Source organism: Lipotes vexillifer, unplaced genomic scaffold (assembly GCF_000442215.2).
Source record: "Lipotes vexillifer unplaced genomic scaffold, Lipotes_vexillifer_v1.1 scaffold371, whole genome shotgun sequence".
Classification (NCBI taxonomy): domain Eukaryota; kingdom Metazoa; phylum Chordata; class Mammalia; order Artiodactyla; family Lipotidae; genus Lipotes; species Lipotes vexillifer.
The window spans coordinates 4159548-4183399 of NW_006786304.1; the positions used below are offsets into that span (position 1 = coordinate 4159548).

At 48.1% G+C, this 23852-nt stretch overlaps 1 protein-coding gene across 1 annotated transcript in view; it reads left to right on the forward strand.

Annotated features, from left to right (window-relative positions):
• NUMBL (NUMB like endocytic adaptor protein) overlaps window positions 1–11218 on the forward strand; it is a 23939-nt gene extending 12721 nt beyond the window's left edge. The window contains exons 7-10 of the mRNA XM_007458637.1: window positions 1403–1592; window positions 5743–6048; window positions 9595–9717; window positions 10605–11218. Coding sequence (XP_007458699.1) covers window positions 1403–1592; window positions 5743–6048; window positions 9595–9717; window positions 10605–11218 — 1233 coding nt within the window. The remainder of the gene's footprint in view (window positions 1–1402; window positions 1593–5742; window positions 6049–9594; window positions 9718–10604) is intronic.
• Window positions 11219–23852: the final 12634 nt, after the last annotated feature.

Below are 23852 nucleotides of genomic sequence, written 5' to 3' on the forward strand. Positions count from 1 at the left end.
CGACAGTGAGAGGCCCACATATCGCAAAAAAAAAAAAAAAAGAGGTGGCTGAGCATCTTGTTTTTAGGGAACAAGTCAGACATACCTCATTAGAATCCCAACTCTGCCACTCACTTGTTAAAATGGGCATGTTGACTGAACCTTAATTTCTTCATCTGTCAAATGGGTTCATAAGATTGTCCACCTCCTGGCACTGTTGTGAGGATTCCATAAAAGGATGCAAATCAGGGCTCAGCCCCGGGGCTAGACAAGATTTCTGCTGACACATATGTGAGTTTCCCTGTGCCTGGCTTTGTGCTGCATGCCTTGCATATATTTGTTCACCTAATTCCTGCAACAACCCTGTGAAGTGGGTGCTGTTAGAGCCCCCATTTTACAAATGAGGAGCCTTGGGTACTGGGAAGTGATTTTCTTGAGATCACATAGCTGGGGAGTGGGAAGCCAGCATCAATCTTAGGCTCTCTGGTCTTGGCGTCTCTCAAGTAGGCACTCAAGAAACAGGGGTTGTTGTTTTTACCCCCAATACTTTACTACAGAATATTTTCAAGCATGCAGCAAAGTCGAAAGACTTGTACAGTCACCAGTCACCTGGACACCCCCCACCCAGATCCTGCCATTAACATTTGTCTGGGCTTACTATATCACTTATCTCTCCATCTTATTTTTTGATGCATTTCAAAGTCGCAGACATCAGAATACGTCTCCCAGACACTTCAGCATGCATACTATTAAGTAGAATTCATATTTGTTTCCAGCTCTTTTTCTTTTGAAGCGAAATACATGCTGACCACAAACCTTAAGTGTACATTTGCTGGGTTTTGACAACTGTATACACGTGTATAACCCAACCCCCCCATCAAGATCTAGAACATTGCCACCACCCCAGACTGTCCCCTCATACTCCTTCTCAGTCAGTCCCTATGCCCACTCCTAAGAAACAACCACTGTTCTGAAGTTTTTCACCATAGATTAGTTTTGCCCATTCTGTAACTTCATATAAGTGGAGCCATCCAGGGATTTCCCTGGCAGTCCAGTGGTTAAGACTTCACCTTCCAATGCCGGGGAGTGTGGGTTTGATCCCTGGTTGGGGAGTTGGGATCCCGCATGCCTTGCGGCCAAAAAACCAAAACATAAAGCAGAGGCAATATTGTAGCAAATTCAATAAAGGCTTTTAAAAAAATGGTCCATATCAAAAAAAATCTTAAAAAAAAAAATGGAGCCATACAGTATTACACTCTTGTCTCTGGCTTTTGTCCATCATTTTGCAGATGTGCACTGAGGCCCAGAGAGGTGAAGGGACTCAGCCGGAGTCACCCAGCATCCAGCTGCTGGACCCCGGGGCTCCCGGCATCCGGTCTGCACAACATAACGTCGCTAATCCTGCCCCAACCTCTTCTCACAGGGCGAGAGGCTGAGCCACGCAGTGGGGTGTGCGTTTGCGGCCTGCCTAGAGCGGAAACAGCGGCGGGAGAAGGAGTGCGGAGTCACTGCCGCCTTTGATGCCAGCCGCACCAGCTTCGCCCGGGAGGGTTCCTTCCGCCTGTCTGGGGGTGGGCGGCCGGCTGAGAGAGAGGCTGCTGACAAAAAGAAAGGTGGGCGCTGCCTGGAGGGCGGGGCGGGGCTGGGCACCGAATGGTCCCAGGGTGGGGCCAAGGGATCCTGACTGGGGGGAGAGCTGCAGAGGTATGTACAGGGGCGCTACAGTTTACAAAGCAAAAAGGAAACACACACACACAAAACAAAACCCAAAAAACACAATTTTTAAAAATTAATTTATTTTATTTTTGGCCGTGTTGGGTCTTCATTGCTGTGCACCAGCTTTCCCCTAGTTGTGGAAAGCGGGGGCTACTCTTCGCTGTGGTGCGCGGGCTTCTCATTGCAGTGGCTTCTCTTGTTGCGGAGCACAGGCTCTAGGTGCATGGGCTTCAGTAGTTGTGGCTCGTGGGCTCTAGAGCACAGGCTCAGTAGTTGTGGTGCATGGGCTCAGTAGTTGTGGCTTGTGGGCTCTAGAGCGCAGGCTCAGTAGTTGTAGCGCATGGGCTTAGTTGCTCTGCGGCATGTGGGGTCTTCCTGGACCAGGGCTCGAACCCGTGTCCCCTTATTGGCAGGCGGATTCTTAACCACTGCCCCACCAGGGAAGCCCCCCCCCCAAATTTTTTTAAGTAACAAATACAAAGCAAAGCACCAAACACAAAGTTTGGTTATAGTTTATAAAGTGTACTTCAGTTTAAGGAGTCCTCTGGGCAATATTCTGTTGGCCACAAATCCCAGCAAAGCTCACCGAGAGCTTTATTATCTGCTAACCCAGGGATGTTCCCAGGCTTTTCAAACTGTGTATCCACCCTGTTAATGGGTTGTGAAGTCAGCTTGCTGGGTTGTGGTTAGCATTTTAAGAAATGAAATGGATAAGAATAGAAAATATCAGAGTAATTGAATGTAGTAAGGGTAAGTATAGTTCAATGATACTTTTATGTCAGTATATCTGTGTGTGTGTGTGTGTGTGTGTGTGTGTGTGTGTGTGTGTGTGTATGGAACGGGTTACCATGTTAATGGTATTTCTTATTCTGGGTTGCCATCATGAAAGTTTGAAAAATACCTGGTAAACTCTAACATTCTAGGTCAAAGGCAAATAGTTTACAAGTTCTCAAACTGTGGTTTTTAAATATACATGTATTATGTGCTGAGTCAAAATGTAATTTTTAATTTAATTTTACTTTTTTTATCTGTTTCTAGTTTTTACATTTTTGGAAAACACTGCTTAGAATTTACAAAGAATCCTGAATTGGGATTCAGGATAAAGGAGACCGAAGAGATTTGACAAATATTAATAAATGTAACGTGTGATCCTGAATTGAATCCTGGATACTGTATATATAGATATATATTCAACATTCAGTTCAATATATATATATTGAATATATGTATATAAAATATATACATTGAAAAAATATATATATATATGAACATCCATAAAGGACATGAGTAGACCAGTTGGGGAAATTAGAATATGGACTGTAGACTAGCTAACAGTATCATATCCATGTTAAATTTCCCAAGTAAGAAGTTGTCCTGTGGTTCAGTAGGAGGCTGTCCTTGTTCTTAGGTACATGCTGAAGGTTTTAGGGTTGGGTAAGCTGTCTGCAGCTTACTCTTTTTTTTTTTTTTCCTTGTTGTTTATATGTATTTATATTTATATTTTATATATAGTAGTGTGCATCCATTAGTCCCAAGCTCCTAATTTATCCCCTCTCCCTTTTCCCCTTTGGTAACCATAAATTTGTTTTCTATGCCTGTGAGTCTATTTCTGTTTTGTGAATAAGTTCATTTGTATCTTTTTTTTAGATTCCACATTTAAGTGATATCACATGATATTTGTCTTTCTCTTTCTGACTTACTTCACTTAGTATGATCATCTCCACGTCCATCCATGTTGCTGCAAATGGCATTATTTCATTCTTTTTTATGGCTGGGTAGTATTCCGTTGTATATATATTACCACATCTTCTTTATCCATTCATCTATTGATGGACATTTAGGTTGTTTCCATGCCTTGTTTATTGTATGCAACTTACTCTTAAATCATACTGAAAAAAGATTATGGAAGGAGAGACAGATCAAATACTGTAACAAGTTAACACTTGTTAAGAGTTAACAAGTGTAACAAGTTAACACAAGAGAACATGTGTGCTCCTTGTTCCATCTTTTCTGTACGTTTAAAATATTTCTAGCTAAAAAGTTAGGAAAACAAGTTTTATCACTTGCTAGAATATTAGAGTTCACGACATATGTTTTTCTTGGTAAACTATGTGACCATTTACAAACCCCTTGACAAAGTTAAGGAGTTCTTCACAGCTTACAAAATATTTTGCTGTTTACATCATCTTTTAGAATTTATAAAGAATTTTATCATTGGTAAAGCAGATTACAAAGTATAGTTAACGGAGGGCCTAAGTACATATATTTTTTTTAGTGAAAACCTGTCTTTTATATATATTTATTTATTTATTTTGTTGCACTGGGCCTTAGTTGCAGCAGGCGCGCTCCTTAGTTGTGGCATGTGACTCTTAGTTGCGGCATGCATGTGGGATCTTGTTCCCTGACCAGCAATCGAACCCAGGCCCTCTACAGTAGGAGTGCGGAGCCTTAACCACTGCGCCACCAGGGAAGTACCTATATGATATTTTATTGTTTGCAAAAGAACACACTGAGTACACTGAGTTTACTATTTACATGGAATATTCAAATTTACAAATAATGTCATATGCTTTAGAGTTTGCAAAGGATTTTGCTGTTTCCAAAGGATATTATACGTTCCAGGTACTTTGCTTTGTAGAAAGCACTTGAGAGCTTGCACCGCAAAAATGAGAGTTCACAAAGTGTGGTATATGATTTGCCAAACACATGACAGTGTCTTGCTGATGATGCACTGATTCACAGTCTCAAGGCACCGCACATTCACAAAGAGCTCTCTTCAGTTCAGGAGTTACGGAGCAGTGCACTTTCCACAAAGTTGTTTACCAAGCTTTTGTGGGATTCCAGAGCTTTGAACACTCACTGCCTCAACTGACCCTCTCAGGAGACCTGGGAAGGCAGCAGAGGGATGTTTATCCCAGGTTTAGCTGGGGAAACTGGAGCCCGGAGAGGGGAGGAGACTTCCTGAAGCCCAAGGTGGTGGGGGGCAGGGGCGGTTTCCCAGTTCCAACGTGTCCCGGGCTGTTTCCACTGCCCCCAGCCTGGCCTGGCTGAGAGCCTCACCGCCCCCTCATGGAAGGTGGGAGAAGCACTGGGCACCCTCCCTGCCCTCTCTGGGCCTGAGTTTAACCTCACTAGCATTCAGGCTGCGGCTCAGGTGACGCCTTGATGGGAGGATGGCTGTGTGTTTGTGTATTGGCAGGGGTGGGGAGACCTTGCCATTGAAGAGCCCGCTTCTTATGCTGAGTGGGGAGACCAGGTATCTTCAGAGGACTGAGAACAGCCCCAGAGGGGAGGGAGCCCAGGCTGAGGGGCTGAAACAATCTGGAAAACTCCTCAGAGGAAGCAGTATGCCAAGCTGGGTCTAGAACAATGGGTAGCAACTGGAGGAAGGGAGGAGGTACTTGAGGTGGGAAGAATGGTGGGAGGTGACAGAGAGCAGAGCAGATGGAATGATGGAGGAAGGCAGCATGATGTGGAGAGACCAGGCCAGAGGGAGAGACGGGTTAGCGCAGTCATCTGGAACTCAGACTCTGGAGTCAGCCTGCCCCTTCCTTCACACTATGGCTCAGGCAAGTCACTTGCCATTTCTGGGCCTCAGTTTCGACATCTGTAAAATGGGGATAACGACAATATCAACCTCACTGGGTGGTTGTGAGGACTGAATGAGTTAATACTTGCAAGGCATTTGGAACAATGCCTGATGCATTGGTCATGCACCAGAAAAGTGTTTGTTAAATTAATTAGAAAGGGAGACAGGTCTCAGAGGGAGAAATAGCAGAAGCAGCAGAGGAAGATGGATGGGGGACAGAAAGCTTGAGACACACAGAGGGTCAGGTTGGGTGACGACTCCCCCATGGGCCTCCTGGGGAAAGTGGTCCTGGCTTGGGTGGGGATGAGCGACATTTGGGGGCCCTGACCAGCCTGTCTTGAGGGCAGGGCACATTGGGTGAGGAAGCCAGCATTGGAAAACAATCAAGGGGTCTGGGTAGGAGAGGCCTCCAATGCCAAGGTGAGCTATCTAACCACCTGTCTCACCCATGTCTCCAGCAGAGGCAGCAGCTGCCCCAACTGCGGCTCCTGGCCCTGCCCAGCCTGGGCACGTGTCCCCAACACCGGCCACCACATCCCCTGGCGAGAAGGGTGAGGCGGGCACCCCAGTGGCTGCAGGCAACACTGCGGCTGCCATCCCCCGGCGCCATGCCCCCTTGGAGCAACTGGTTCGCCAGGGCTCCTTCCGTGGGTTCCCGGCGCTCAGCCAGAAGAACTCACCTTTCAAACGGCAGCTGAGCCTACGGCTGAATGAGCTGCCATCCACGCTGCAGCGCCGCACTGACTTCCAGGTGAAGGGCACAGGTGAGCCTGGGGCTCAGAAGGAGGGAACATTGGGATCAGTGCCACTGTCTGTTGTAAGCAAGAGGTAAGAAGAGGTGGTACACACCATGATTTTTTTTTTTAACATCGTTATTGGAGTATAATTGCTTTACATTGTTGTGTTAGTTTCTGCTGTATAACAAAGTGAATCAGGTATATGTATACATATATCCCCATATCCCCTCCCTCTTGCATCTCCCTCCCACCCTCCATATCCCACCCCTCTAGGTGGTCACAAAGCACCGAGCTGATCTCCCTGTGCTATGCGGCTGCTTCCCACTAGCTATCTGTTTTACATTTGGTAGTGTGTATAAGTCCATGCCACTCTCTCACTTCGTCCCAGCTTAACCTTCCCCCTCCCCCTGTCCTCAAGTCCATTCTCTACATCTGCGTCTTTATTCCCGTCCTGCCCCTAGGTTCTTCAGAACCATTTTTTTTTTTTTTTAGATTTCATATATATGTTAGCATAAGGTATTTGTTTTTCTCTTTCTGACTTACTTCACTCTGTATGATAGACTCTGGGTCTCTCCACCTCACTGCAAATAACTCAATTTCGTTTCTTTTTATGGTTGAGTAATATTCCATTGTATATATGTGCCACATCTTCTTTATCCATTCATCTGTCGATGGACGCTTAGGTCACACCATGATTAATTAGCACTGCCTGCCACAGGCAAAGGAGAGGAGCAACATGTGATCAATTAGCAATGTCTGCCATCAGTCTGGGAGAGGAGAGAGGTAGTGTAAGCTGTGATTGATTAGCAATGTCTGCTCCAGGCAAGGGATAGCAAAAAGGTGGCGTAAGTCACGATCAGTTAGTACTGTCTGCTATAGTTAGGGACATGAGAGCAGTGGCAAATGTCATGATTGATTAGCAAGACTTCCATGGGCAAGAGAGAGGAGAGAAGCTGCCCAGATGCCATGTTTTTGCTCAAGAGGAGACCGAGGCACCATAGGCTAATGCTCCCTCCAAGCTTTTGGCCAGTAGAGCCATGAGATCTGGCCAGGTCAAGGATCCAGGTTCAGAGGAAAGAAGGACTGTGATTAACAATGTCTGCCTAGGGCAGGGAGAATAGAGTGATGACAGACATCATGATCTCCTTACAGTGTCTGACTTGAGCAAGAGAAAAGAGCGAGGTGGCACACCACATGATTGATTAGCAAAGTTTGCCATGGACAAGCGAGAAGAGAGAGCAGGAGTATTATGTTTTGCCCAAGAGATGACTCCCAGAATTTGGCTTATGGAAACATGAGGTGAAGGGCACAAGTGAGCATGGGGATCATGGGGTCAGGGTGTGTAGTGATGCATTCGTGATGTCGCTTCTGGGTAAAGGATTGTGCAGAGGCAGCACCTATCATCATCGATTAGCCATGTCTTTGAGGGAAGATAGAATTGCAAGGACCAGTCCTTTCTTTCAGCATTTGGCCAGTAGAGCCACAAGGCTCTACTGGTGAGGGGTAAGGTGAGCAAAGAGTTCAATGGGAGAAAAGCATCATGTTTGATTACTAATGTCTGCCATGGACCAGGAAAAGGAGAGAGATGGCATATGTTGTGATTTAAAAATGTATGCCATGGGAAAAAGGGAGGAGAGAGGTGACATGGAACTATGGTTTGCCCGAGGGAGACAGGCAGGAGAGCTGCCTTTCCTCCCAGCTGTCAGTGAAGTCATGTGGTCTGGCCCACTCTCCTGCTTCCACATGCCAAATCCGAGACACCTACCCCTTATGGCCCTGGGGACTGGTGTGGGAGGTGTTGATCTGTATCCAGGAGGCTGGGCTACTGCAAAAGGTGACTGCTGAGCAGATGCCAGTGCTTGTTGAGAATGACGCACGCTCACTCCATGTTGTGCAGCATCCCATGTACTGCATGCACCCTCAGATTTGCTGTCCTCATTAAGTAACCTGCCATTAAGTACACCCCCAGGGCTGTCACACCTGCTCCCTGAGAGGTGGCAGGCACCCCAGACTTTATTTAGAAGCCTTGCGTGCCTGTAGCCAGTTGCCCACTTGCTTGGATGTAACTTGCCGCACAAAAATTTCATGGACTCACACAGATGTCCCACTCCACTGCAGGTGTCACACACACTTAGTCACACACTTAGTCATGGGCAATCAAAAATCACACACACTTGGAAGTTGCAGGACCAGGTGTTACCATTACACACACTTAGAAAGCACATATCCAATACAAACTACTGTATGTAAAATAGGTAAACAACAAGGCCCTACTGTATAGCAGGGAACTATATTCAATATCCTGTAATAAACCATAATGGAAAAGAATATGAAAAAGAATATATATATATGTATATATGTATAACTGAATCACTTTGCTGTATACCTGAATCTAACACAACATTGTAAACTAACTATATTTCAATAAAAAAGAAAGAAAGAAAGCACATATCCAGATGTCCCATTCAGAAATCACACACACAGATTAACACACGCTCACGAACGACACATCTGGATTCACACAAACTTGTGTGAATCACAAGTCACATATGCTAATTCATGCCAAATTCCATACATCACGCAGGCAGATTGGCTCACGCTGGGGAATCACAATCGGATGCCACAACCTGGATTTCAGTCACACTCAGATGCCACCCCCCAGAAGCTGCACACCCATTTGGACTAACAGGCACAGTCATCATAGAAATTACCTGGAAGCCACCTACTCTCCCACCTGGGCAGCCCCACGTCACACCTGCTGACTCCTACAGCTAGTTTCTTTCTGATGCTCATAGGAGCATCACACACACTCCCTTGGAGATAGCCACTCGCTGAGCTGTCACAGGCACTTGTCACACGCCACACTTGACAGTCCTCTTGTTCATTTGGATGGTGCCTTTTCTCATCCTAAGCCCTCACGAGGCCACCACACCTGCTCAGCGTGTCCTGTCTTGCAGGCACAGGTGCATCTCTGCCCTCATGACATATGTTATGGGCCAGGCCTGGTGGGGCCCCACTTCCGCACTCAAAGCAAGACAGATGATCCCCAGCCAGTGACCAGCAGCGTGGGCAATATCCATTCTGACTAGTCAGTGCTTTTGCCATACATGTGGTTGAACATTTTTAATTTATTTTTTTGGCCGCGCCACGCGGCTTGTGGAATCTTGGTCCCCTGACCAGAGATTGAACCCGGGCTTTGGCAGTGAAAGCACCAAGTCCTAACCACTGGACCACCCAGGGAATTCCCTGAACATATTTTAAAATTAATGTATATTGTTAAGCATTTAAAGTATTTCTTCTGGTTTGCGGCTACATACAGCTCTTGAGGTCCTCCTTGGTTTGGGATCCCTGTGACTGTCTGCCATCATGTGTCACACACTCCTTGGCTGTTGTACCACTCAGATGTCACACACACACACGTGTGCACAGTCACCATTTTTGTGGCCGTGGCCACTTAGTTACTGCAGAGTGGACCCACCAACCCACACACCTTGTGAGGGCCACCTGCGGGGATGGGGTCAAGGGCAGAGCCTGGGCCTGTTCGCTGACCTCCACCCTTCCCTGACTTCCCAGTGCCTGAGATGGAGCCTCCCAATGCCAGTGACAGCGACAGCATCAGCGCCCTGTGTACACAGATCAGCTCATCTTTTGCCAGTGCTGGAGCGCCAGCACCAGGGCCACCGCCAGCCTCAACAGGTAAACTCAGCCCTTCTCTTGGGGCAGATGCCCTGCAGTGCCCCTCCTGCATCCCCCTGCTCCTTTCAGGGCTACTGCAGAGGCTCTGGGAATCTTGGAATCCCACAGGCTTAGAACCATGGATCATCTTAGAACCACGGGGTCATCTCAGAGCTGTGGGTTCATCCTAGAACCATGAGATAACATAAGAATTATGGGGTCACCTTAGAACCATGGGATCAGTTTTTAAACCTTGCTGTCTTAGAACCATAAAATCTAGAAACCTACAGCCTTTGAATCACAAGATATTAGAACCTAACAGATTTGGAGCCAGGAAACCTTGGAATCTTACAGCCTTAAAAGAGTGCTCTCTGAGAAAATAGTGCCAAGGAATCACCTTAGAGCCACGTGCTTATCCTAAAACCGTGGAAGCACCTTGGAATTACAAACAATGAAAATTTAGAACTCTAGAATCTTAGAAAACACAAACTTAAAAACACTGAAACTTACCCACTATGTTAGAATAGTACACTCTGAGAAAGATCCATGCAGTCTTAGAATCTTAGCCTCCTAAGACAATACAGTGTCAAAATATTAGAGCCAAGGGTGATATTAAAAAATATTTAATAACAGGTTTGCTACTGACCAATCAGAAGGGAAGCTGGCCTGGGTGATTGTCAGTCGTGCCTATACTTTTCATCTTAGGACCTTAGAATCTCAGAAATGAATTTTCGTAGCACTGCATGACCTGTGGTCTAGGATGGTCAAGCCATTTGCCCAAAGCCCATGCAGCTAATGAAGAGCAGAGCTGGGTGCAAGGCAGGCGGCCCGGTCCAGAGTCTGATCCCCAGCCTGGGGTTCTCTCTGCTGCGGCCCATGCCCCCTAACTGCCCTTCCCCTCTCTCCAGGGACTTCTGCCTGGGGTGAGCCCTCCGCGCCCCCTGCAGCTGCCTTCCAGCCTGGGCACAAGCGGACCCCTTCGGAGGCCGAGAGGTGGCTGGAGGAGGTGTCCCAGGTGGCAAAAGCGCAGCAGCAGCAGGCAGCCTCTGTGCCTGCTGTGCCCCCTGGCCTGCAGCCCTTCCCCGCCCCCGTGGGGCCCTTCGACGCCGCACCTGCCCAGGTGGCCGTGTTCCTGCCGCCTCCACACATGCAGCCCCCTTTTGTGCCCGCCTACCCGGGCTTGGGCTACCCGCCCATGCCCCGCGTGCCCGTGGTGGGCATCACACCCTCACAGATGGTGGCCAACGCCTTCTGCTCAGCCGCCCAGCTCCAGCCCCAGCCTGCCACCCTGATTGGGAAAGCTGGGGCCTTCCCACCCCCTGCAGCACCCAGTGCCCCTGGGGGCCAGGGCCGTCCTCGCCCCAGTGGGGCGCCCTGGCCCCCAGAGCCAGCACCCGCCCCGGCCCCTGAGTTGGACCCCTTTGAGGCTCAGTGGGCAGCGTTAGAAGGCAAACCTGCTGTAGAGAAGCCTTCCAACCCCTTCTCGGGCGACCTGCAGAAGACCTTCGAGATTGAACTGTAGCCCGAGTCACCCCATCATCTCCAGGAGCCCCACACCTGGGAGTGGAGGCCCAACCTCTCCCCAGTCCTGCTCCCTGGGGCTGCACCCTCCTGACGACCTCTCTAACCCTTCTCTCGGCCACCTCCCACGACCAGTACAGAACTGACATTGTGACGCCCAGGTTGCAATAGGATGGAATTCAGGGACGGACCCAGCCTGGCTAAGGGACCCATTTCTCTGCCAGACTTAGGCTGGCATGGCCCCCTCTCCCCGGAACCCAGACACAGGGGGATGGCCACGATCCCACCGAGTGCCCTCGGTTCAAGCTCTATTCCTCAATTTCTGTTGTTGACCTTCTACCTTCCAGTACTGGGTGGGATGGAGGAGGGATGCCCACCTGGGGGCCCTCCTCGGCCCCAAACGAGTGCCCACCCCAAGTTTGGTCATTCCCCCCGCCCCCATACACAGCACAAACAAAGGGCTTCCTTCTGCCCACCTGCTGCGTTCACTGCCAATGCTGTGCTCACCCCTACCACCCCTCCCCTCCCCTTGGGGGCCCACATGTCCTTTGGGCCAGGGTCTCATGGGGGTAGGGGGCCAATTGGGGGCCCAGGAGGCAGGTAGCGGGAAGGGGAAGGGGAAGATGCTCAGTTACCTCACGTCGGTGCCCGCTGGGGAGGGGTCTGGGAAGAAGGAAGGGGGTGCCTGGCGGGTACTTTTCTATCTTTTATTTCCAGATTTTTTTGTATCTAAACTTGCAGATTTGTATTATACAAGGACAGCCAATAAAGGAAGAATATAATGGTGCCCCTCTAGAAGGCAGGGTGTGTGTGTGCAGGGGGGATGGTGTGGAGACAGAGCCTTTCCTCCTGAGTCATCTCCTAAAACCAGAGGGAGTAAAAAGGGTCTCCCTGCATATTCACCTCTGAGTCGTAGCATGGGAGCAGGTAACACTGACCCAGCACTCAAGAAGTGGGTTATTAATGGGTACCCCAAATTAATCACTCCATTTCTGATTCTTATAGATTTTGAAACAAGGAATTAAAAAAACATATAATCTCCTGCTAATAACTTCAGTATTAAAATTTTAAATAATTACGTTTGGAGTAGCATATCTTGGAGCTGGCGAATTCACGTTTCAGCAACTGCATTTTCCATAACTTAGGCCAAAGTGTCATCTGACGTGGCAGCACGTTTTTAAGTCTCTCTGTTGTTTCTTGGGTTCCTTGATACAATCTACAAAGTTATATATTTTAAAATATATAATATATAAATTATATGTTTAATTCTTTATGGCTCTCTAAAATGATGAGATTGGTTTCATGAAACCCAATATTATATCCCCATTCGACAGACCAGGAAGTTGAGTCACTTACCCAGGGTCACACATCTGATTAGTGGGGGAGCTGGGATTCAAGCCCAGCTTCTGGTCGACCTCAAGGCCAGTCACTGAACCACCAGGCTGTGAGGGAACAAGCCTAGGGTCTGCCCTCAAGGGTTTACATTACAGCCCATCAACCGGCTGGATCCTGGACTAGGGGACCTGTGACAGATGGCTCGCCAGGGCAGCAAGGGGGTCCCCAGGGAGCAAGCAAAGGACTCTGCTTGAAAAGAGCCACACTTTCTTAATCTGAGCCTTTGCAGATGTCATTTCCTCTGCCTGAAACACCCATTCCTGACACTGCACCTTTTCCCAGAAGAATGCTACTCATTCCTTTTTTTTTTTTTTTGTATTGCAGTTTGCTTTATTTTCCCCCAATAATGGAATGTCCTGGATGCCATTTCATACAGATGAGTCACATATAGATCTGTGTCACCTCTCTTTTAACACTTCATAGGATGCTACTCATTCTTCAGGCCTCAGCTCAAATATCTCCCCTTCTTAGGAGTGGAGCCTCTTCCAAGGCCCCGCCCCCATCCAATCCTTTCAAAGCTCTATGACCCATCAGGCTGAGTCAGGAGCCCCCTGCTCCGCTTGGATCCTACAGGGCCCCGTACTTCCAGCATCCTGGCCCTAACTCCTCTCTGTTTCCCCCAGCCCAGGCCTGACCATTCTGGGCTGTCAATATCTGGCCCCCCACTGGACTGTGAGTGAGGGGTGGGTCTGGGGCTGTCACTTTGGTGTTCAGGCACAAGGCCAGAGAAGAGGCAATCTCAGCGATTCACCGCTACAAACCGCTGGCGAGTGAGAGGGGCAGAAAAGGCCTAGGACTTGGAGATGATTCGAACTACTGGACTGATGGAGAAACAGGCCACGCAGCACACAGAACATCAAGGACAGAGTCAAGACCGTCTTCCATGCCAGAGGCTGATCTTTACACAAAACCATTCTTCGCTGTGCCCAGAGCAGTCTTTCTCAGACACCCCTCCGTGCCCACCCCCCCCCCCCCCCACACACACACGCACACCAATCCCCGTAGAAGCAGATGTTTTGGGCCCGCGGAGCTCCACGGATCCCTTATCTCCCGAGGACCTCCCACGGACTCCTCTTAGCCAGTTTCCCCATCTTCCCTCCCACGCCCGATGGAAACTCTCGCTCTTCACGGCGCTTCCCTCTCCACAGAGACCATGGATCTGGGATTAACCTCCCACTCTCACTTTCCCCAAGCTTCGGCTCTCTCAGAATAGACCCGAGGACGCGGAGTTAACGCACCAGCCCAACCCAGTGGCCTCGTCCCAACTAACGCCACGTGATGCACTCTCCCCGCCCCCCCATAGAGGGCTTCCTTAGGGCGACGTCAAGCTCAGGCGGCTGCAGCGCCCCCTTCCTGGTTCGCTTTGAAAAGCTCCGCCCCCCAGGCACCTCCTCTCCAGGAACCACCCCGGGCGGCGAGGACTATTTTGGAACCTTCCACGCCAGACTGCGCCTAGCGCCCCGCCCTTTCCGGAGCGCTTTGGAAAGCTCCGCGCTGCGGCCTCCTGGGGACCAAGAACAGACGCCGCCTAACTGACGATCTGCTGCTCCCCGGGGGTGCTTCCGCCACCCTACGAAGGGCCACTCGCCGCCCGTGTTGCCTCTGGCTCTTCGGAAACATTCCCCAGACAAACACCCCCACCCCCCCCCCCCCAACACCCCCACCCCCCTGCCCTCAAGGCGCCGCTCGGACCTCGGGCTCCTGCAAGACCAAGGGGATCACGGTAGTCTCCCCGAGCGCAGTAGAACAGCACCCCCGTGTGGCCCTGTCCTCCAGAACCCGCGGAATGGCCGGATTCGTGGGCTGCAGCAGAGACCCGCCAGACCTATGCTAAGGTAGAAAAAGTGTTTAAAAAAAAAACTAGCGTCACAGTCATGGACAACATCATCCTTCAGGGTCTGGCTCAGGCGTCCACTCCGCTAGGAAGTGCCCCCTGATTCCTCCCATCTGGATCTCCGACGTCCCCCCTGTGCTTCCCCTATCCTGGCCCTGACCCCTGTGCCTGTGTCTCCTCCATCCATTCTGGCCCTGACCCTCTGGGCTGTCACTGGGCCTGTGAAGCCAGGGACAAGAGCTGTCTTAGTCACCACTGTGTCCCCAGCATCGCCCAGGGCAGCACAGAGTAAGGTTCAGACGACCTGCAGGGCACCTCCTAGGGAGCATTCATTTAGTCCCTCACACATATTTTGCTTAGTTTTAACAGTTTTGTTGAGGTGTATTCTACATATCATAAAATTCACCTGTTTTAAGTTATGTAATGATGCTGAGTGATTGTTTCTGCAGAGCTGTACAGCCATCATCACAATCCAATTTTTTTAAATGTATTTTTTACAATCCAATTTTAGAACATTAACCTCACCCTAAAAAGACCTCTTGTGCCCACTTGCAGTCAATTCGCATTCCCATTCCCAGCCCCAGGCAATCACTGATTACTTCCCTTCGTTATGTATTCTTCTCTTCATTTTACAAGCATTTTCGGAATACTTGCTTCTATCAGATACTGAGTGCTGAGAGGATACGCAATGACACACACAGGCCCTGCCCTCAGGGACCTCAGAGTCTGGTTGGGGCGATGGCTAATGGGAAGATATATTTGCTCACTCATTCCTTCATTCAAAAATATGTATTGAACGCCTGTGCCAGCTACTGTTCTAGGCCCTAGGGATATAGCCGTGGGGGGAAAAAGAAAAAAATCTCTCTTTGTTGGAGCTGATATTCTAATGAGAGGATTAAAAAAAAGAAATAAACAAGTAGATGTGTGATTTAATGGTTGGAAGCCATGGCAAGAGTTTGCCTTCTGGTCTAAGAAGGACGGGAAACCACAGGAAATTTTCAGCAGGGGGGTGACATGATCTGATTTACATTGTGTAAAGGTTCACTCTGACTGCCACGAGGAGAATGGATTATGTGGTGGCCAGCAAGGGTGAGAATCAGGGTGGGGGAGTGATGATGACCTAGTCTAGGGCAGGAGCAATGGGAAGGGGAGAGAGTGATTAGGAGATAAAATCAAGATATCAAGCCAAGGACCTTAGTGGGTCAGTTGGGGTAATTTGCATATGGACTATAGTATTATATTAATCTTAGTTCCCTGGTGTGATAATGGTATTGTGCTTGTGAAGGAGAATGTCCTTGCTCTTGAGAGATGTCTGCTGAAATATTAAGGGTGAAATGTCACAAAATGACTGCAAGCAATTCTCAAATAGACCATTTTCTATTTACAACTCTCTACCTATAGATATCTATATACATAGCTATCGATATATAGTCACCAGTTTTTAACAATTAGTCATCTCACTCTCACTTTCTATCAATATCTGTATCTATATCTATTTATCTAACTATCTAGAAAGAGAGAGAGAGAGCTAATTGTTAAAACTGGTGAACCTGTATCAAGAATATGTGGATATACCTTATACTTTTCTTGCAATTCTTTTTTTTAAAAAAAAAAACAACAAACAACGGGGCTTCCCTGGTGGTGCAGTGGTTGAGAGTCCACCTGCCGATGCAGGGGACACGGGTTCGTGCCCCGGTCCGGGAAGATCCCACATGCCGCGGAGTGGCTGGACCCGTGAACCATGGCCGCTGAGCCTGCGCGTCCGGAGCCTGCGCGTCCGGAGCCTGTGCTCCGCAACGGGAGAGGCCACAACAGTGAGAGGCCTGCGTAGAGCAAAGCGATTCCGTTTTATAAATATATTCTTTTTTGGATTTTTTTTTATTATATTGGATATAGTTCCCTGTGCCATACAGCAGGTCCTTGTTTTTTTTAATCTATTTTATGTATAGTAGTGTGCATCTGTTAATCCCAAACTCCTAATGTGTCCCTCCCGCTCCTTTCTCCTCTGGTAACCATAAGTTTGTTTTCTGTATCTGTGAGTCTATTTCTGTTTTGTAAATAAGTTCATTTGTATCACTTTTTTAGATTCCACATACAAGTGATATCCTGTGATGTTTGTCTTTCTCTGTCTGACTTTCTTTTCTTGCAATTCTTGTGCACACTTTCTTTTTTTTTTTTTTAAATTTGGCTGTGCTGGGTCTTAGTTGCTGCATGCAGGATCTCAGTTGTGGCATGCGGGATCTAGTTCCCTGACTAGGGATCGAACCTGGGCCCCCTGCATTGGGAGCTTGGAGTCTTAACCACTGGACCACCAGGGAAGTCCCTCTAGTGCACATTTAGAAATTTTCAAAATAAAAAGTTGGAGGCAGGGGGAGAATCTGTTTTGGAGGTAAGCACAACTCGTTGATGGGTTAGCTCTGTGGAGTGAGGAGCGGAAGGTGCCCTCCATGTTGCCCAAGCTCCTGGCTTGAGTTCCTCAGTGGAAAGTGCAGCTCTGGTCTGAGATGGGGAAGACTCTGGTGGTGGAGGAGGACAAGTATGAAGGGGAATGTTGACAGTTTGGGAAAGACATACTCGGTGTCAGTCAGAGGCTTGTCAAGAAAAGAGAAAGGACTTCCCTGGTGGCCCAGTGGGTAAGACTCCGCACTCCCAATGCAGGGGGCCCGGGTTCGATCCCTGGCCAGGGAACTAGATCCCACATGCATGCCCCAACTAAGAGTTTGCATGCAACAACTAAGGAGCCCACCTGCTGCAACCAAGACCCGGCACAACCAAATAAATAAATAATTAATTAATTTAAAAATACATTTAAAAAAAAAGAGAAAAGAGAAACCACACCAGGTATTTCAACAGAGAGAATTGAGACCTGCCTGACCTCCAAAAATCAGTTTATCCTGAAGGTGTTGGAAGGCGGGGCTGGGGCTCTGAGGAGAGGGCTGGGCCCTGTCCAGACCCCAGAGACACCAGGGATGTGTTCGTTGGAAGACAGGTGGGCACATGGACAGTAGATGAAGACAAGGCCCCTCTCTGGCTACACCTGTTCAGGTTGGCTCCAGCTGTGCGATGGATGGCAGAGGCCTGTGGGAGATGGTCCAGGTTGGGCTTGGGAGCCGGTCAGCCTGGAGCCCACATTTCATTCTCCAGGCAGTTGGGTCAGAAGGCACTAGATTGGGTCGGGGCATATTTTTCCATAGATTTCTTTTTCTTTTTTGGCGGGGGTGGGGTGTGCCATGCGGCTTGTGGGATCTTAGTTCCCCAACCAGGGATCTAACCCGGGCCCTCGGCAGTGAAAGCTCAGGGTCCTAACCACGGGACCGCCAGGGAATTCCCTCCAGAGATTTTTCTTTGTTGAAGAGCTTTATTTTTTATTTACTTTATTCAGCCATAGAGGAGAGACAGACAGAGATAGAGGATGCGATAGAGAGAGGAGATGAGAAAGAATGGAAGAGGGCTTCCATGGTGGCGCAGTGGTTGGGAGTCCGCCTGCCAATGTGGGGGACGTGGGTTCGTGCCCCGGTCCAGGAGGATCCCGCGTGTGGGGGAGCAGCTGGGCCCGTGAGCCGTGAGCCGTGAGCCGTGGCCGCTGAGCCTGCGCGTCCGGAGCCTATGCTGCGCAACGGGAGAGGCCACAACAGTGAGAGGCCCGTGTACCACAAAAAAAAAAAAAAAAAAAGAAAGAATGAAAGAGGGAGATTCACTTTTGAGGAGCCGCAGGGTTTTGGAACAATCTTTGAAAAAGCCTGCATTCACATTTTGTGGCTGCCCCATAACTAGTGTGATTGATCCGTGGTTGTGGGAGTTTGAGCATGATTTGCTGCTATAAACAGTGCTATGGTGGACGTCCTTACTGCTAAATTCTTCCGTGCACATGTGCACACAGTAAAACCATATTTTATTGACCCCTTCCTCCCCTACTTGTTAACACCTCTGAAATCAGAATGCAGCTTACAACGCTCGTGGGTCATAGTTTAACTGGCAGTTATTTTTTCTCTCCTGGTGATTTGAAGTAACAACGCATCTTACCATCGATGGCCTCTTGGATGTGAATGGTCACTGAAGTGACAGTAATACTCAGAGAAAACACTCTTGTAACACTTACTATGAGCCAAGGTAACTCATAGTAACCCTGGGAGGTGGATACTGTTATTATCTCCATTTTCCTGATTGAGCCACGGAGTGGTTAAGGAACTTGCCCAGAGTTGCACAGCAAGGAAGTGATGGAGTGGGAATTAGAACCCAGGCAGTAGCTCCAGAGTCTCTTTGTATGTCTGAATTTTGCAGTATTTATTTATTTATTTATTTGGCTGCACCGCGTGGCTTGCGGGATCTCAGTTTCCCGACCAGGGATTGAACCCGGGCCCCACGGTGAAAGCCCAGAATTCTAACCGGTAGGCCACCAGGGAACTCCCAGTTTCCAGCATTTAGCACCAAGTTGAACATTGTAGTTGAGATGCCTCCCCCACCACACACCCCCCAACCCTGTTTATACGCAAGAGACCCCGCTTCAGGTCCTAGATAACTGGATCAAAGAGATACCAATCCATCCAAAGGGGCACTTTGGACATTTGAGGCTGCATTGTCCTGTACACTGTAACACGTTTTGAATGTCTAGCCATCCCAGGCTTATACATGCCTTTAGAACAGGTCTCAAAGTTTGGTCCAGGGTACCCTGGGAGACCCCAAGACCTTTTGTGCACAAAGTTAAAATTATTTTCATAATATTACCAGGACGTATTTCACCTAGCTCACTGTCATTTTCTCATGAGAAGTGGGATTTGCCTGCCCTCTTTTTGGATCTGAGCAGGCTTGTGAGTTGCTTATAACCAGTAGCATGTTGCAGAAGTGATGCTGCATGATCCCCAAGGCTAGATCAGAAGAGGTGAGGCTGTTTCTGCCTCTTTCGAGAAACAGAGACACTGAAGACCAGAGCTGCCATGCAAGAACTTTGACTGCCCTGAGGCCACCATGATTAGAGGAAGCCCAAACCAGCCCACATGGAGAGACCACATGGAGAAGCCCTGTGAGTACAAGGAGAGAGAGAGAGCTGTCCACATACCCCCAGCTGGTACCTCAACTGGGACACCCCACTGTCCCAGCTTCAGCCACCAACTAATTACATCCATATGGGATCCCAAGGCAGAGCTGCCCAGCTGGACCCTTCCTAAAAATCTGACCACAGACATGGTGAGAGATAAAAGGCTTACTGTTGTTGCTTTAAGCCACCGTGTTTGGGAGAGATTTGTTATCTAGCGATGGTAACTAGAAAGAGGGTGGAGTACAGAAAATAAGGAGCTTGCAGAGAACTGCAGCCTGGAGAGCTGAGAATAAGCATCTGTTGACAATAACAGCAGCTAATATTTAAGTGCTTTCTGTGTATGAGCACCATTCTAAGTGCTTGGCATTAATGAACTCATTTAATCCTCACAGCAACCCTAGGAAGTGAATGTCATTACTCTCTCCGTTTTACGGGAAGCAAGGCAGGGAGGACATCGGGAATTGGATTGAACCTCGACTGTGGCTTCAAGCAAAGGGCATTACTGTTGAGGAACATGTGACTTGGCTCAGCCAGTCTGGGCATTTGGGTCCACCCCAGGCCACAGTGATTGTCTCTGGCACGGCCGTGTGACCTCAGCTGGACAGTCAGAGTCAGCCTTACTACTTTGTTGGGGAAATCTGAGACAAAGGTGCTCCCCTTTACCTGGGGGATATGAATGAGGGTCCCTCTGGCCCAAAGGCTGCTGGCAGCTATCTTGGGAACTGCCGCTGGAAAAGGTGGGGCAGAGGGATGAAAAGAAATGGGGTCCTTGGTGACACTGCTGAACAGATGTGTCAGCTTTAGCTGAAGCCGGCCAAGTGTGGAACTTCCAGTTACAAATTTCCTTTACAGTTTAAGTCATCTGAGTCAGCTTTTCTGTTGCTTGTGTCCAAGATTAATCAGAATATTTAACAACCAGTGATTTGGGCACTGAGCGATCAGAAGGCTTCATTGCTGTGCCTGATATTAAGGCTTTTTCCCCGCCCTGTATTGGGAGGTCTGGGAAGTGGGGTGAAGGGGAAGTTTGAGTGGTCACAGTGTGGAAAATGTGCAGATCTTGAGGCAGCATGATTTACCGACCGATACAGAAATAATTTCGTATCTCAACAATCAACGTAGCAAGATAGCTTGTCCAAGCTGTGAAAATGAATAAACAGAAGCCTCGTTTAAAATGAACTTGGGCGGCCAGAAGGGAGAGCTATCATGCCCCGCCTCTCCAGGGCAATTATAGGCTGGACAGGAAGAGATGTACCTTTCTATTTTCAACAGGAAAAAGGTTACTGCTTTACTACCCATCAGGGGGAAGGAAGAATTTCTTCTTGCCCAGCAACGGTCCAGCCACTAAAAGGAGGCTGTTACAGCTCAGCCAGAGAAAAGCGTTTAAACTTAAAGCTCCCAGTTTCTTCCACCAGACTCGGTTTATAACAGACCCTCCCCACTCTCCCTTCTCCTCTATAAAAGAATGTGCCTCTCCTTTCTTCTCCCCACTTGCTTGTGCTTTACCATAGAGTCCATGTTCCAAATTGTAATTCTCTGCCATTCTCAAATAAACCCATTTTGCTGGTAAAATACTTGGCTGTTTTATTGTTTTAGGTTAAAAAAGCTGAATATTAGCTTTACTTGCCAACTGACGCAACCCCCTTTTGACATGTGCTAGAGTGAATGGATTTCTGTTTCCTACAACTGGGGGAAGAAAAAAAACCCTCTTATGAACTCTAGTCATGAATCAAAACTTTAGGAAATAACAAATAGCAGTGAAATCTCACTTTAACCGTATGAGGTCATTTCAGCTTCAGGTCAGGCAGAAACTGTGAGTTGCCAGGGGATCCGCACCCTTTGGCCCAGCAATCCCACCACTGGGACGCACAAGGATGTGCATCAAGGCATTATTTATAATGGGAGGAAATTGGAAACAGCTTCAATGTCTGGCAACACTGCCCTGTTGAGTAAACACCATGCAAACATTAGAGATTGTGTTTATGCAAAGATGTTTTAACAAGGGAACAGCTTATGTTTTAAGAAGGGAAAAAGCAGGACTGTATAAACAATTTGCTCACACAGTTATGTAAAACACACACACACACACACACACACACACACACACACACACACACCACTTTTCAAGCCTGAATAAAATAGAAAAGGCTGAAAGGAAATACATCAAAATGTTAACTACAGTAGTGATGTGGGATTGGGGAAGAGGTATCTTTGTCTTTCTAGTTTTCTGTATTTTCCAAATTGTGCTTAACCAACAACGAACTCTTCTTTTTAATTTTATTTTCGAAAATTTTAACTTAGGTCATGAACATTTCCAGACAGCTACCAAAAGCAAAGAGACAATAAACTCACATGGGCCCATCACTCAGCTTCAGGAACTGGCAACATTTTGCTATTTCATCACCTTTCCCCTCTATTTGGAAATACTTAAAAAAAAATACAAGTGATGGACATCGTGTCCATTCTTAAATAGCACAGTGAACATCAAAGTAAAGGGGGGAGGGGCTGCATTTCCTTATATAACTCCAAAGCCTTATCACATCTAACAAAATTAACAAAATTTTAAATATCATCTCACAGCCAGTCATTCAGGTTTCCCCCAACTGTCTCAAAAACATCTCTTTACAGTGGTCGTCTTTGAATTGAGATACAGACAAAGTACATTCACTCTTTGTTTTTTTTTAAATATTCTCATTTACAAACAATAAAAGTCATCCATGGGTGTGTGTGTGTGTGTGTGTGTGTGTGTACACCGTTTTATGAATTTTAATAAATGCAGAGAATTGTATAACCACCACCACAAGCAGGGTTCATGGCAGTTCTGTCAGTCCAAAAATTCCCTCAGGCTTTGTAATCAAGTGTGTTTGGTTTTTGTGTTTCTGTATTTTTTCTTTTTTTCTACTGGGAGGAAAAAAGCAGTAATCGGAGGTGGTTGAAGCCCTGAAGTTATCTAAGATTTCAAAGCAAGGGTTATGCTTTGGGGATCTTCTGCTCCAGCCCTGCTCTCTGGCTTGGGGGTCTTCCTCTCTTGGAGAGGCAGTTTCCTCATCTGTAAGGTGGGTGCTGTGAGGACCCAGTGAGTAAGGAAGGGTGCCCAGGAAGCTCTCAGTGATAGCAGTGCTTAGTCTGACCTGCCCTTCCTTCTTTATTCACAGCCCCCCAGGCTGAGCCATCTTCTTGTCGGGGCACCAGGCGTGCACGGAGCAGCCACGCCCTCCTTACATCCTCCCCTCCCTCGCCCTCACAGCCAGCATGACTCTACATTCTGTGGTTTCTACTTTGCGTGGGACTGGAATTCACCCCCTCCTCCAGCCCAGAGTCCACAGGGCCTGTCCCATCTGGGTGCTTGCCTGGCCTCCAGCCTTCCCTTGGGTCACCTGGGCCCCCTCAGCACCCTCCCCCCAGCCCCCAGCTTCCTAAATGTCACCACACCCTCTGGTGTGTCCCTGGATATCACAGAGACCTGCCAAGTGCCTCCATTCCCTATACAAGATTACTTCCGGGCTCCCCTGGTGGCGCAGTGGTTAAGAATCTGCCTGCCAATGCAACAGACATGGGTTTGAGCCCTGGCCTGGGAAGATCCCACGTGCCGCGGAGCAATTAAGCCCGTGCGCTACAACTACTGAGCCTGCGCTCTACAGCCCGCAAGCCACAGCTACTGAGCCCACGTGCCACAACTACTGAAGCCTGCGCGCCTAGAGCCTGTGCTCCGCAGCGAGAAGCCATGACAATGAGAAGCCCGCGCACCACAACGAAGAGTAGCCCCCACTCACCACAACTAAAGAAAGCTTGTGCACAGCAACAAACACCCAACACAGCCAAAAATAAATAAATAAATTAATTAATTAATTTTTTTAAAAAAAGATTATTTCCCATAATAATCAGGAAATGAAATAAACAATATTAATGGCCAGAAAAGAGATGCAAAGGCTGAACTGTTCTCGAACCTCATATATATATAATCATGCCAATAAAAAAGAATTTAAAAATAAATATTACAGTACAAAAAAGAAAAAAAAAGTAGCACTGCTATTTATTCAAAGTTTATTGAAAGATTCAAAGTTGGAACTTGGGTCCTTTGGTTACAGTCTGATGTAATAAAACTTCATGTAAATAATTGTGAGTTTCTTTCTTCTTGAGGAGAGAGAGAGAGATTGGGAGGGAGGAGGAGAGACAGGGAGGGAGAGAGAAAGAGACAGAGAGGAACCAAGAGAGAGCGTGCATGCAAGCAGGTTGCATTTCCAGTGGCTACTTTACAGGGAGTCTCAGTGCTGAGTCCCACAGTCCAGACATTGGGCCCTGAGCACTTGGGGGCCACGCTGCAAAACGAGCACAACACCCCCACCCCCCCCCACCAATAACTAAGGAGAAAGG